General features: G+C 40.2%; 1 protein-coding gene and 1 pseudogene across 2 annotated transcripts; one reads left to right on the top strand and one right to left on the bottom strand.

Annotated features, from left to right (window-relative positions):
* Nucleotides 1–643: 643 nt before the first annotated feature.
* RBM12B (RNA binding motif protein 12B) lies at nucleotides 644–7,198 on the top strand. Of its 2 annotated transcripts, none has more exons than XM_005291582.4 (3): nucleotides 644–846; nucleotides 3,662–3,707; nucleotides 4,430–7,198. In XM_005291582.4, exon 3 carries the CDS (start codon nucleotides 4,458–4,460, stop codon nucleotides 6,528–6,530), a length of 2,073 nt encoding a protein of 690 aa, XP_005291639.1. In that variant the 5' UTR covers nucleotides 644–846; nucleotides 3,662–3,707; nucleotides 4,430–4,457; the 3' UTR covers nucleotides 6,531–7,198. The 2 variants fall into 2 exon arrangements, with proteins under 2 accessions (XP_005291639.1, XP_023961009.1); XM_024105241.3 differs by having other exon boundaries at nucleotides 644–855.
* On the bottom strand, nucleotides 6,730–15,577 carry LOC135981769 (zinc finger BED domain-containing protein 5-like; annotated as a pseudogene).
* Nucleotides 15,578–15,635: the final 58 nt, after the last annotated feature.

Here is a 15,635-nt window from a genome sequence, read left to right as displayed (position 1 = left end):
CCGTGTTAGTCTGTATCCGCAAAAAGAAGAACAGGAGTACTTGTGGCACCTTAGAGACTAACAAATTTATTAGAGCACATGTATATATATCTCCTCAATATATGTTCCATTCTATATGCATCCGAAGAAATGGGCTGTAGTCCACGAAAGCTTATGCTCTAATAAATTTGTTAGTCTCTAAGGTGCCACAAGTACTCCTGTTCTTCTTTTTACTGTACTAAGGAGATGCCAAACTAGACCATGAGACTGAAGGTCGGGGAGTCCCCGACTCTGCACCCTCAATCTCAATCAGACAGGCCCTTTGCCCACTATGAGGCATGAGCTCCCTCCCAGCATATGCACACTGCCCACGACGGCAAAGGAAAAGTGGAGCAGCCTAGGACATGCTAGGCATGCGCAGTTGTGATCCAAGCACTGGTGAAAGGGGAAAGCAACGGCAGCCACGAAAAGGATAGACGCATGCTACTGAGCTCCGATGAGCCGGCCGCCTATGAACGTGCACATGCGCAGTGAGATGCGGTGATGACAGCGGGAAGGTCACGCACACATGTACACTGGTTCCGGTTACAAGAAGAGGTTGCAGTGACACTCTGCCATAGGAAGTCGAGTTTGCACATGCGTAAAGATAACCCTGGCGTAAATCACCCGGGCGGGAAGAGGCTGCAGGGTCGCGCATGTGTAGTGTAGGCTGAACTGTAGCGTAGGGGGCGCGCATGCGTGTGGGCCCGGTCAGTTGGGAAAGGGGAAAGAGAGGGAGGACGCCATCTTGTTGCTGCTTCTCCGGAGCTGCGGGGACCCGGAGCGAGGCGCTCTGCGGGGAGCCTCTCCCTCGTGTAGCGGGCAGCGGTGTGTACGGTGGGTGGGGCGAGGGAAGCGGGCTGAGGGAGATCCGCTTCCCCCGGGCAGTGCTCTTGGCCGCTGACCGGCCGCCTATCCCCGGGGCGGAGGGTCTGCGCTGGGAGATGGCCACGGGGCCGGAGACGCGCTGCCGGTTTCTGCAGCTGCCTAGGCGGGCTCCGCTGGAGTCCCGGCCTGGTCCCTGTGATGCTGTCGCATATGGAGGCCTATCGGCCGCTCCGGATGGTCCTCATCGCCCGTGAGCCTGGATATCCGCCTCGGTGCCCCGTCCTGTCCCCTCCCGCCCCGGTGCCGCGGGGAGGCCGGGCTTGTTCTCCGCAAGATCGGATCACAAACGGCCTCTGGCGGGACTGGGGCGCACCTGGCGTGGGGGGAGCGACCCCCTCCCGGGCCCCGTTGGCCTCTGGATGGAGGATACCGGCGAACGTGCGGGCTGGTGCTGGAGGCGCCCGGGTCGTGCCCCGCTTGGAGGCGGAAGGTGCTGTGTTTTCTAGGCTTGTGATGCGTCGTGAGTGGCCCTAATCAGGCTGCGGAGTGCGGGGATGCTGACCGAGGTCTTGAGTTTGTGGGATCGCTCGCTGGCTCAGGCTCGACACCTGCTGGCTTCTCCTAAATAGCAGCGCCTCGCCGAAGCCTTCCGTGCAACGGGCCTGTCTGCAGATTTCACTCAGATTGTTGCTCCAGTGAAACTAAATCTCCCAGTTGATAAACTTCTTGCTTTGACTGTTAAATCCATTTTTTTGCCAGCAGCTGAGATAGGGAATCGCTTATCGACTTACCAGTTTTTTTCTAATGAAATTCATAAACATTGTTCACCCACTTTAGTTTATTTAGTTTCAGTTAATGCCATCCTCTGGCATATGCTGGATTTTCTTCAGTTGTCCTTCCCAGACCATGAATTTGATTGCATGAGATCTGGGGATGGGAAATTATACAGTGATAAGTAAGCATCAGTGTTACGGAGACCTAGTTTTATGAAATGTTTGATTCTTTTTGATTGGTAGTGAAAGGGAGTATGGTATGAGGTTTTGCTAGGTGATGAACTGAAAGTATAGTCCTAGTCTTGTGTACTTCTTATTGATGCTTTTTTGAAGGTATTATTTAATGAAGCCTCTGTGCTTTGAATTGGTGAGTACGTAGAGCTTTCCCAAAAGCCTTACCCATTTATCTAAACATTCGTTCTTCTTTGAAGGCCTCATTCTACTGCTGATTTGGACTTACATGTGTTTAAAAAAACCCTTTTTTTAAAACTACATTTCCCTTCCTTGGGTTATTCATTTAAGCCATCTAATGAGTTGTCTACATTTGTTACCATCTCTTGATTGTTTGGATGAACAGCTAGAAAAATTTATTAGATTAACTTGCATTTCTATCTGTGGAGCAGCTGAACATTGATTTTATTTTATGTGGCGATCTGAAATTAACTTGTCTGGTTTAAGCACGAGAAGTTGTATATTGTGTCCATGGTGTATGATGGGAAAACTTGGCAGTTGTCATCACAGGAGTACTGAGCATACCTGGTTCTGGGTTGACGACAAAAATATTGGGAAATGATTTTTGGTCATAGGAACACAGAAAGGTGCTAGAAAACTGCTGAAATACTACATCAGAATGCTACATGAATTAGTGGGCAAATGGATTTGACTTTTCAAGAAACGAAGGCTCTTTCAGAGAATTCTCTCTCCCATTGAATTCTTTCCTTGCACGTTGGCACTGCTGTTTCAACTATTGAGAAGATAGCATATACAGATGTGAGGAGCTATTTATCTACAAGTGCAATTATCAAACATTCAGTCTTTCTAGCTTACAGACTTGTCTATGGAAAGGAAGTATTCAGACAGTTTAGAAGTAAAATAAGGTCTTTCAATTACAGAAATTTGGGCTCTTTTTGTGCTAATACAGGTGAAGTGTGATCAGCTTTTGTGATTAGTAGATGTAAGTTGATCAGAAATCTGAAAAATTTAGAGTGGTCAGTATGGTATCTTATATTGGTGATAAACTAGGGCTTTCTGTATAATGTGGTAGCATTCTTAACTACTTGTCGGTAGCAACTTGTTAAAAAAAGAATAATAATTTGGTAGTAATTCAGTGCATGGGTTTGTCTTGTTTCTGTAATATAGCTGTGCTATGTAATCCTGTAGCTTGTCAGAGCACATTCAGTGGTTCTTGGTTGCATGTTTGGAATGCAGCAAGCACTTGCGAGGAGAAAACCTTGCAAATGAGATTTGTTTGTAAATTCATGTACTCATTGAAATCTGTTTGGAATTTTTGGCTCTTCCATATGATTGTCTATCTTCAGTGCAATATTGGACTGGTGTTGATTAGCATGTTTTGTCGTGCACGTCAAAAGCAGGTGGATTTCAGAAGAATTGGACATGTAATCTTGAGCTGGATTTATACACCTTTCAAGGACTGAAGTAACAGAGGGTTTTCCCTCTACCTTATTGGCAGTTCTGTTGCATTTCAACAGTTCGGTGTGGCACATTTGATGACCAGTTAATCTCAGCATGTTTACATCATTTGCAGACGTCACCCTTAACATTTGAATTTTCTTTCCTACATCTAAAACGGATTCACAGACAGAGATGCAATGCATAGCAGTGTGCCGAAGTACAATATGTCTCGCTTATATTTCTCTTGGAACAAGAAAGGAATTCTCCATAGTACTCAAAATTGTGGTTTCATTACAGTGCTTGGCTGTTAATGTTATCCATTGATATGGACATGCCACAGTAACATGGCGCAATATGTAAAACAAAATTCAAATATCAGCCATTAATTATGTTTCATTTTCTTTCCACAGTTAAGTTGATTTTACAGAATTTATCAGGTCTTCCAAGCAAAAACAGGTAAGCTGCCTAAAGCTTAATGCTTATCACTGAATATTGTCAAAGATCACGCACGGCCTTTTCACACATACTTATGACTGGGAATTAGGACGTACTCTCCTGAGTGCATGTGGCTGCTGCAGTTAGCATCCTGACTACCTGAAGGAGGCAACGTTGTTGAACACTGAATAAACGTTCCCATTGGTGAGCAGAACTGGTCAGTTGGTAGACCAGCTTGTCTGAAAGTCTAAATTCATCGTTGTTGATGAATTACTTTAATTCTCAGTGAAGTAGTTATCCTTTTTGTCTGTAATCTTCTACCTAGACTTCACAGTGCTATGATGGAAAGTGTCCCGTTAACACTAAAACATAAGATTTTGGTCCTTAGTATCAGGTAGAGATTTCTGGCAGGTAGCAACCATGCCATGAAGGACTTGAGGCATTCCTTACTTATCTTGGATGGTGAGAAGAGTGACTTATGTGGATTTTGTTGCCCTTAAGATAGGGAATATTGACAGTTATGTGCGTACATCCAGGTGGAGTAGCTAATTGTTCTGACTACTTAATCAACCTTAAGATTAAAATAGGGTCACTGATTGATTTGAATTTGAGAGTTTTTGATTTCATAAATCTTGATTGATTGAGGCAGGGACCTTCCTTAAAAAGGCTCTAGCTTATGTATTAAGATACTGTAATAGATGAGTACTAAAGACTTGCTATCATGTGTACCTTTTTGTCTGCAGGTGATTTTTGCTGTGGGTTGAGCTCAGAATGGCTGTAGTCATCCGTTTACAGGGGCTTCCTGTTGTTGCGGGTCCTGCAGATATTCGCCGTTTCTTCTCGGGATTGAATATTCCTGATGGAGGAGTGCATATTATTGGAGGAGAAACTGGGGAGGCTTTTATTATATTTGCAACAGATGAAGATGCACGACGTGCCATGAGCTGTTCAGGAGAGCTTATCAAAGACTCCCCCATAGAGCTCTTTCTCAGCAGCAAGACTGAAATGCAAAATACAATAGAAATGAGCCGGAAAAGATTTGATCGTGGGGGAAGAGAACCAATGTCTGGGTCTAGACGAACAGGTGGTAGTAATTCTGGTGCATCAGGTGTTGGGAACCTTTCAAACTTAGTTGCAGCTATTACAAAAGGAATAAATAAATCTGGTTATGTCCCAGAGTCTGGCTTTCATACCAATGGCACAAGACATGGTGATCCAAGTATACCCAAATCAAACTATAATCAGTCAAGAAAGGAGTCGGTGAGTTCAGATGATGTTTATTTATTTCTACATGGCATACCGTACTCTGCAACAGAAGATGAAGTACGTGCTTTCTTTTCTGGATTACGAGTAGAGGGAGTGATCTTTATAAAACGTCGCAATGGCCTAAATAATGGTGATGGTTTGGTAAAATTTGCTACACCTCATGGTGCCTTAGAAGGACTTAAACGTCATAGACAATACATGGGTCCAAGATTTATAGAAATAAGTCCAGCTACTGAAGAACAATGGATTGAATATGGTGGCAGGGTAGACATGAAGAATGAGATTGCTCGTTACTTAAGCAAAGAGCGTTCTCCAACAAGAGGTTCAAACTATACTCATTCAAGAAAACATTCTCATTCAAGATCTCCTCCAAGGAGACAAAGAACACGCTCTCGTTCACCTCGTGGCCAGGAATTTTACTTACACTTAAGAAATCTACCTACCTATCTTGAGAAGAAAGATCTGAGAACTTTCTTTGGAAAGCTGGATGTGTCTAACAACCAAATCAAGTTTTTACTGGACAAGCATCAAAGGAAGACAAGAAATGCATTTTTGATGTTGAAGAATCAGAGAGATTTTGATATTGCTCTGGAACATCACAGGATGTCTCTCTTCAATCGTCCTGTTTACATTTTTCCTATTTCTAGAAAATCTATGTTGAAACTAATTGAGTCATATGAGAAGAAGAGCTCACAAGAAAGAGAGCGGCCTGGACAGGCTGTATCGGAAAAAAGTTATCGGGAGGGGCATTCTGGCCCCAAAATGTGCATATATATAAGAAACTTTCCATTTGATGTGACAAAAGTTGAAGTACAAAAGTTCTTTGCAGGATTTGCTATTGATGAAGATGATGTCTACTTGCTTTATGATGACAAAGGAGTTGGGCTGGGAGAAGCATTGGTAAAATTTAAATCTGAAGAGCAGGCAATGAAAGCAGAAAGTTTAAATCGTCGAAGGTTCTTGGGAACAGAGGTACTATTAAGACTTATATCTGAAGAACAGATGCAGGAGTTTGGTTTAAATGTTCTGCCATCAGCAACAAGTGGAAAAATGCAGGTTCATTCACAGGCATATGACAGAGGTGAGCATTCCCGTCCAGCTGCTTCACCACCTGGACAACCACAAGGATTACCTATGCACTCATTTGGTCCTCCTGGAAGCTTTAGGCATCCTTCTGATGTTAGACGACCTCCTGAGGATTTTCGAGGTCCTCCACCTTTTATGGATTTTGGTGGTGATGGCGAACCTTTTGGTAGGATGGAGTATGGAAACAATAACATGGGAGGCTTTTCTGAGGGAAGATTTATGTCCGATCCAAATTTCAGTGGTGGTTCTGATCGTGTAACTCCTATTAGATTAAAGAACTTGCCATTTAGAGCCACTCCTAATGAAATTTTGGATTTTTTCTATGGCTATGGTGTCATTCCAGAGTCTGTTTCTATACAGTGTAACGAACATGGACTACCTTCAGGTGATGCCATTGTTGCTATGACAAATTATGAGGAAGCAATGGCTGCTATTAATGAGCTAAATGATAGACCAATTGGCCCACGCAAAGTTAAGCTAAGCTTGCTTTAAAGAGAGAAAATGTTTCTCAGATTAAAAATTCTAGACATCACAGTATTGATGCAGTAAGATGGATTCTTATTTACAAGTTTTTGTTACTGGAAGATGCAGAAGAAACAGTTTCCATAAACAGAGGAAGTTGTAAATAGTGTCATGTTTAGTTATTTTGTATTGGTTCAAATTGACATCTGTAAGGTTTTTTTAGAAGACATCTTAGAAGTGTATTATGCTTATTTTTATTTTTATGGCCGACGGAGAGCTCAGTAATCCTAATGGATTGTCTGTTGACTTGTAAGGTGCATATCTTGATATTAAGACATACAAACATGGAGTTGTAATGCATTTGGGGGTTTTTAGTTTTGCTTTCATTCCATGGTTCCATGATTCTTTGCATCATTTGAAAATGTAAAACTGCTGGTTGACTTGGTTGTACAGACTGGTCAAAGAGAACAATTTCAGTGCCACCTTCATTAGTAAATATCCTTGGAGCTATAGTCAACCCTATATATTTAGAATAGGTAAACTGTAAACATGAGTGAATTTCTTATGTGTAAACTGTTTAGTCTTGTTCAGTTTCACGTGGTCGCAGGCATCTCAAGTTATTCTCATAAAATTAGTTTCCTGTTCATGTTAGCTGGCTGTGCAACTTCTAAAAAATAAAATAAAAGGATTTACAGCTATGTGGATTACCTGTTTAAAATTTATTTGTGTACACTTATTCATCGAACCCTTGGTCAGAATCATGCTGACCATCTTTCATGGAAGGGGTGAAAAATGGGTATTCAGTATACACTGCTCTTTGCACATGTTGGTCAGTTTTGGCTCTAAAACTGGTTCTCAACCTATTTATCATTGTGGGCCACAGGTTGAGAACCACAGCGCCCTCCCTCCCCCCACAACTTCCCACAGTCCCGTATGCCCAGTACCCTCCGCCCTCCTTGACCTGCTGCGCAGGGCCGGCAGCCGGACCCCACAACCTGGACCCCGGGACACTGCCACCTGGGGCCAGATAGCCGGGACCCCAGGCACCTGGGGCCAGGAGCGGAGCGCCTGGTGCAGGCGGGCAGCGAGGCCTGAGGTACGGGGCCAGGAGCGGAGCCCCACCTAAAACCTGGGGGTGCTGCAGACCCCTGCAAACTCGTAGTTCCAAGCATGCAACCCCCCACAAACCTGCCCAGGGACCCACTCTCCTGCACCCTGCCCCCCTGCGGCACTCACCAGCCCCCTGCTGGTAGGAGCGCTCCTGCAGGCTGCCAGAACATGTCTGTCTCTCAGCCAGCCCACCCCAGACCAGAGCAAATTTTGAATTTTTTTTTTAGCGCACAGCTGGGTTGAGAACCAGTCCTCTGAAATCTATGTTCAAAATTTGGTGGGATTTTCTGTTCTATCTCAGCATAGTATATTGTCAACAGTGGGGAGTGAAAGTAGGATATGGGTTTTTTAGTGTCCCATATCCACATTCTTGAAACTATTATTAGGAATAAGTTGGTAGTTATAACAAATTTCTTAGATGCAAGCTAGTTCAGTGACCATGCTGTACAGACTTACTAACATCTGAGCAGTATGTCAGTGGCAACTACCCAGTTACATCCAGTTATTTACTGATCTTTTCCTATAGAAATGAAAAAGACCTTGGCTTAAATCTAGATGTTTAGAATGTTTTTCTAAGTAGTATGCTGCTACTTTTAAAATTGAAACGAGGAATAGAAAGTGAGGTTGCTTCTTGTTTCTTTTGTGGTTCAGAAAATGTTAGGTTCCCTCTATTTGTGATATATTTTGCATTATAAGACATAGCAAGATCATAACATTACTGTTTAAATTGAGTGGGAGATTTACAAAACTGAACTAATAGAATTTAGATGCTTAAAAGTCTACCCTGTATTTTATCTGACTGTCAGAGTCCCCACCAGTGTCATTTTAATGCATGAGTTCCCTACTGTAACTACCTTCATACAATTCAAACGGTAAATATTAATATGCAATTTTTAATTCATTGTAAGTAGTGTAAGGTAATAAGGTAAAAAATCTCAATCGTGATAGTGGCACTCTTTCTGCAGCTCTAAACTGTACAGCGTTGTGGGTTATTACTGCGTTTTAAACAGGTCTTCTGAGTTTTGTAATAACTGTTAGTTCTACTGATGCCATGTAATGGATCCTTCATCATGTAAAGCACTGTTCATGTGGGTTCCATGAGGGTTTGCTAGCATTCTTGTACTGTAGGAGAGAGAGCAGCTTAGGCTTTCTTACTCCTTGGCCAATGAATTTCTGGGGTTTTGTATGAACTGGATAATGAGGGTTAGTGTGTGCCACCGCATATCAATGGAGAAAGGTTAAAGCAGTTCTTGTGTGGGGCAGATGAAGAGCCAGAACTGTCAATAAGAAAGAGCAGTTTTTGGCAGTAAAACAGGCATAGTAGATGAAACAGCCTGCCTTTTGAATTGAAAGAGGAGGGGGCTGATTAATCAAAAACATTCATATCATACAAGCATGCAATACAGTACATTTTTTTCCCCTTACTAATTTTATCTGGGACACCATGAAAGTAATAGTGACTTGAAATCAGTTTGGATTTTAAGATCAAAATAAAGTTTGGTTATGATGGGGATTTATTGAATGTTACCTACTTATAGGAACACAAACTTGCATAAAACTTCATATGAGACCCTATAATACATTAAACAAATTGCTATAGGAAAAGCTTAATTACAGTACCAAATTTTTAAAACCAAATGCTAGAAAACTTCTGGCTGCTTTATTGCTACTGCAATTTTTTCTATCATTCAAGACGTTTATTTTATGTACTGATGTTAGGAATAGAAGAAGAAAAGCAAGCAGCATTATCATCCCTTGTATTTTTTTAAAATAAAGAATTTAAATGGTAACTGTGTTTTTTAATTGTTCCTTGTGAGTAGTCCCATCTTTTTTCAAAGGCTAGCAAAATGGCTTTCAATACTTCTGCTTTAAAGATGGAAAAGGCATTGCTCTGCCTGTACATGGAGAAATCTGTGAGCTGAGAAATTAAGAGATACAGTAAAACTTTCAAAAGTGACTTAGGCTCTTGAGTCACGTTTAAAAATTTTACCTACTCTTGCCTCACATTTAAATTTCTAATTGAAAGTAGTTTCAGTAGTAAGCTGGTTTTGAGTCCTCCTGCCAGTTTTTATTTTGAAATAGCACTTAATATCAAATATCAAAACTACTACCCCAGAGTTGTCAAAACAAAGTGAACATAAATTTGTCTAATCTTGGAGTTAGAAAAAAATTCATCTGGAAAAAGGTTTTGGTAAGATTTCTGTACACTACTTTTAACTTATTTTAAAGTCCACAATTCTTCTAGCTCTTACAAAACCCAGTATCTCAACTAATGGAAAAAATTGCTAACTCTTTCAGCCACGTTCCTGCATTTTTGAAGAACCTTTATGCTGCGTAGTAACAGGCATCTGGAAGTAAAAACACATAAATCTCACAACATATTTGCTGTTTCTTTGAAGTGTGTAGTTCTCTGCAGCTGTCTATATAAAATGGCTTCTCCATCTGCAGCGCTGTAGTTCATTATATATTTTACTGACAAGTTTTTTTTATCAATAGGCTAGAACCAACAGTTATGATAGGGAAAGCTGGATACTTTTTCAGTAATTGTACACAGTAAGAAATAAAACTAACTAATGTACCGGGGAAGATATTTTAGTTAGACTGTTTAAAACACATTTTTTTACCATGTTTAACTCCAGTGACTAATGAACAGTGAAAAGAAAAGATGGCTTTGATAAAGATTTAGACCTCTGCCCCTTTACCATATAAACTCAGAGCCTGGAACAACAATGAAATCCTTAGGAAAGACCCAACTTGATATTCCTGACTTTTCTATGGCAAAAATCCATAAAGGTCATCTTCATACATTATTAAGGAGCAAAATTTAAACCCCTTGCAGGTCACCCATAATTTATAATTATTGTCTTGGATGCAATAGTAAGCACTGATCCCTGCAACCTCCAGTGGTGGAAATGCCAGAAGAACATTATTTAACTAAAAAATGTTGCCATGACAAATATGTACCTATCATGGCTTTCTTAACGTGTCAGGGCTTTCTTGGGTGTTACATTTTGGCTTTCTAGGTTAGCTACTGTCACATTCTACCATGGTTCAGTTACTTTCAAGCACATCATACAAGTCCTAGATAGATTATTTAGAAAAGTACATTGCAATACTCAATTCATCTGGCATAGAGGAAAATGACTAGGAAAGGATGCTGATGAGCTGCATTACTATAGTAGGAAAAGGTGGCTGGAAGCCTAGTTCTGCAGTATTTTTACATATTATCTATCTGCTTAGATAAATTCTCTACTTCTCTGGTATCAAAGAGATGGGGGCAGTGCATCCAGATTGAACAAACTCAATCTCAAACTCAAACTGAAAGTCGTCTTGAGTTGGATCAGATCTGCACTGATGCAGGCAGTGGTGACACTAAGCATTCTAGTATGGCTTAAAGTATGACTTTGTATCTTTTGAGACACTGGGCTGGTGTTTTATTAGTCTGCAAATATATCTGGCAATGCAGCACATTGTTGTTTCCTCTGCTTCGGAATCCGCCACAATCATTGTCCTCCTCTCTTTGATGCTGTTCTGACTGGGTGTGAAGCTGCTGAGCAGTCTTCCTTCTTAGATGCCATGCCTGAAGTACAGGAAATAACTCATTGGCAAGAGCTGGACCAGTAGAACAAATGCCAACCTCACTGAGCTTGGCTCAGGCAGCAGCGTGGCATGCCAAGATCACCACTATGCTAATGATCTGGAACAGGTAGGTCTCAGGTACTTGTCATTAAGGCAGAGGTGAAAGCAGATAACAAGGTATATTTGGGATCTGATTAACTGTTGAGGTTTGGAGGAGAGTGGTATGCTCATTGCTGATTAAAGTCAAGAAGGAACTGACTGGTATTTTCCGAAGAGCAGCATATATACTCAGCAGGGGCTGGTGTGCAGTAACAATTAAGGAGCCTGGCTTCTGCAATCATCAGTGGCCCCAAAGCCTTAAGTGCTAGGGAAAATGTGCTGAACTAAAACCCAGCATTTGTGCAGCCTTCTCATTCCTATTCTTAAATATTCCACAATCAGAACTAAGTTACTTCTATTGATAATGCAGAAGTGAGAACAGTTCTACCTCCACTGATAATAAAAATGGATTAGTCAAAATCAGATGCCTTGTATTACATAGGAGCATAGGTCTGCTGAAGGGGGTATCATTTTCACTCAATTTTTTCACTGTATCTGCATTTGAAGTACTTCTTGACAGTTTTACAAGAATGTGAAAATACAAATCTGTGAGGTCTGTTTTCAAATCTAGAATAAAATAAGGAAAGGCTTCCCAACTAGAATCTTGAGCATTTGATTCACTGATTTATAGATTGTAAGACTGAAAAAAAGACAAGTGTTCTTTCATGTCAGTTCCTGAATTTGGTCGTGTTTTTATACTCTATACCGTGCTTTGTATTTAGGGAGGCCAGTGTTTGACTTTTTCACCTCCCCTCCCTTTCCCCCACCCCTACTATTAATTCCAACTGAGGTTATGGTAAAACCATCTATATAATCAAATACGAGCACTGGAGGAGACATCTCACACGATCCCTTGTTGTAAATGGCACTTCAAGAAGTGCACTTCATACCTACTCACATAGTTCCAGGAATTAAATTGTATGCAAAAGGTTAATATTTCACACATTTCTTGATCACATTAATTTTATTCTGAATTATATATAACTCAAAAGAATTTTTTTACATCCCCTCCCCCACTTGTGATGTATTAAAGTCTAGAAGTATAGATATAATGGCTCTTTCTGCCTTAGAAATTCCAAAAATGTCAAATCTAGATTCCCCTGGTTTTACTGGAACAGAGGTTGGAGGTTTTAATGTGTACAGAAAACTCTCCCCACAATAACTGAAGGGGGGTGAGGCGATGTCAGATATTAAGTAGATGGCAACAAAAACAGTTCAAAGTAGTGGAACTAAAAATTCATTCCTCAGCTATGTTTTTTGTGGGGTTAGACCACTCTTTAGTTTTTCAGATACATTATAGTTTCAGATATTTTCTAAGAAACAAGCAGGAAATATTAAAACAAACCTTTCATATCTTTCTCATGCATCATAATACAGCAAAAGGGAATAAGTCCATATTTTGCACTTTTGCAGGTCACTTTTCAATATTCTTACTAAATTGAGCAATTTAGAAACCAGGCTAAAATTGTCCAGCTCACAGTATTGTGGCTGCAACAAGTGTTCAGTGTCAAGTTATGTTCTAATTAAAACTACTGTTTAAAAGATTGCTTGTACACACATACTGTAGATGTTTTAATATAACTAAATGGGGGAACAAAGAATGTACCCCATACTGTATCATAAAAAGCAGTGACTTTGAAAAAGATTTAGTGGTTGTGGTGGATACTCAGCTGAACATGAGCTCCCAGTGTGACACTGTGGCCAAAAGAACTAAGGTGATCCTGGGATGCATAAAGGGGAACCTTGAGTAGGAGAAGAGAGGTTATTTTACCTCCATATTTGGAACTGGTGTGACTGCTGCTGGAATATTGTGTGCTGTTCTGGTGCCCACAATTCAAGAAGGATGTTGATAAATGGGAGAAGGTGAAGAGGAGAGCCCAGAGAATGATTAAAGGATTAGAAAACATGCCTTATAGTGACAGAATCAAGGAGCTCTATCCCTTTAGTTTAACAAGGAGATGGGGTCTGGGTAATTGAATACTTAATGTGGGGAACAAATATTTAATAATGGGCTCTTCAATCTAGCAGAGAAAGATATAACACAATCCAATGCCTGGAAGTTGTATCTAGACAAATTCAGACTGAAAATAAGGTGTACATTTTTAACAGCGAGAGTAATAGAAATGTAGGACTGGAAGGGACCTCAGTAGGTCATCTAGTCCCTTCCCCTGCATGGTGGCAGGACTAAACATTATCTAGACCAGTGTTTCCCAAACTTTTTTGGCCATGGAACACTTTTTAGCCTATTACGGAACACTTAATATTATTTTGTAGTCGTTTGGTTTTCAAATAAAAAATTGCGTTATTAATGCTCAAATATATTTTATTTTATAAAACAAAGCAAAAATACAAATTTAAAATAACTTGAACTAACAGTTTCTAACTAGAAAACGCATATAAAGTAGTACAAAAATCAAGTGCAAGAGTCAAAATTAAAAAGTGTTCTACTTTAAAAAAACTGTTTTTATATATACACAAACACCAAACAAATTCTATTTTTACTAGGAAAATCTATTTTTATAAACAGAAATACAAATTTGGATTTAATGGGATGGGTGTTTCTGCGTTTTTCTATCACAAATTCGCTTAATATTAGGAATAATGCTAGAAAGTTGAATCCTCATGTCAGGCACATCATCAAGTCTATTCCTATTTTGGTTTTTGTTGCAGTATAATACGAAAATCCCGTCTCACACAAATAAGTTGTAGCAAAAGGAAGGAGCACCCAAACTGCATGTTTAGCCACATTAGGGTACTCTTCTATTAGGCAGCTCCAAAAATTATTCAGCAGAAGATCCTTAAACTTTTGTTTCAAATCAGAGTCAGAAATTAAGTCAATTAGGCTTTCATAATCGTGTGCAGTGAAGCCGACTGGTTTGTCTGTAACTACAAATGGATTTCGAACACAAGCATTATCACCAGTAGTCGTAGGAAAATATTCTAATAAAGAGGCCTACAAGTCGTGTAAGTGCTGTAAAATGGTGCTGGAAACTTCTTCATGGACTGTAGAATTTATTTCAGTCAGAAATTCATGTACTGTAGGGAAGCAGTCGAAGTTACTCTGTTCTACAGAAGATGTCCAGTATTCCAGTTTCTTTTTTAACGACGAAATTTTATCCATTGTAGTAAAAATAGTCACAATCTTTCCTTGCAGCGACAGATTAATTTCATTTAATTTTGCAAAAATATCTGCAAGATACACAAGTCTCATTAGCCATGAGGAATTTGTCAGACAGTCATTAAATTTTTGTCCTGAATTATCTGAAATGAAGAATACCAGTAGGTCACTATGAAGCTCAAAAAGCCTCACAAGCACTTTCCCTCTGGATAGCCACCTGTAAAAGAAGCGCTTTGTGCTGACTACCCATTTCCTCATACAAAATTTTAAATAACCTGGATTGAAGTGGTTGAGATTTGACAAAATTGATAATTTGTACTGCTTCATCGAGCACAATTTTCAGATATGCTGGTATTTTTTTAACTGCAAGTGCTTGTCTGTATAGAACACAGTGGCTCTTAGTGCTTTCTGGTGCCACACTTATGATTTGCGTTACAGCTCCCTTCATCTTCCCGATCATTGCCCGAGCACCCTCAGTACATACATCAATACATTTTCCCCAATTAATTTCATGCTTTCTGATAAAATTGTTGATGCAGTTGAATATTTCTTCTCCAGTTGTGTTGCTTTGCAGAGATTCACATAAGAGCAGATACTCTTCAATAATATTATTAAATCTATGTCGGACAAATACTAGTAGCACAGCAAGTCCTGAAACGTCAGAGGACTCATCTAGCTGCAATGCATACTCATGGCAAATTTTCAGTCAGCAAACTAGTTCTTTTTCTATGTCATCGGCAAGATCTTTAATACGGCGTGCAACAGTATTATTTGACAACTGTACAGCATCAATTTTTTTACCAGACTGCTCATTCAACATGCACATTACAATATCTTTCGCGCAAGGCTTGATAAGCATTTCTCCAATAGTGTGAGCTTCTCCGGCAAGCGCTATACAGTAACTTACTCGACAAGTTGCCTCTGTTACACTTTCGTTGTCTGTTTTAGCAATTGTAATCATCGAAAGTTTACAATTTCCAAGTGAGTCATGCTTCCTCTTGAAAAAAATTATATCTTTGTCTTTGTCTTTGTATTCAGCATGCTTGGTTTCCAAATGCCTACAAAGTTTAGCAGGAGCCAATGAACTGTTTGCCAGCATTTTGTTGCACACGACGCACTGCGCATCGGGAACATCTTTATTTCTAACACGTAAAAATGAAAGAAATAACTTTTATCATACTTTTGTTTCGGTCTTTTAACACCTGCTTCTTGTTTTTTGATATATTTCG

Source organism: Chrysemys picta, chromosome 2 (assembly GCF_011386835.1).
Source record: "Chrysemys picta bellii isolate R12L10 chromosome 2, ASM1138683v2, whole genome shotgun sequence".
NCBI classification, from domain to species: Eukaryota; Metazoa; Chordata; order Testudines; family Emydidae; genus Chrysemys; species Chrysemys picta.
The sequence above is the reverse complement of the archived record's forward strand: the minus strand, read 5'-3'. Positions and strand labels throughout refer to the sequence as shown.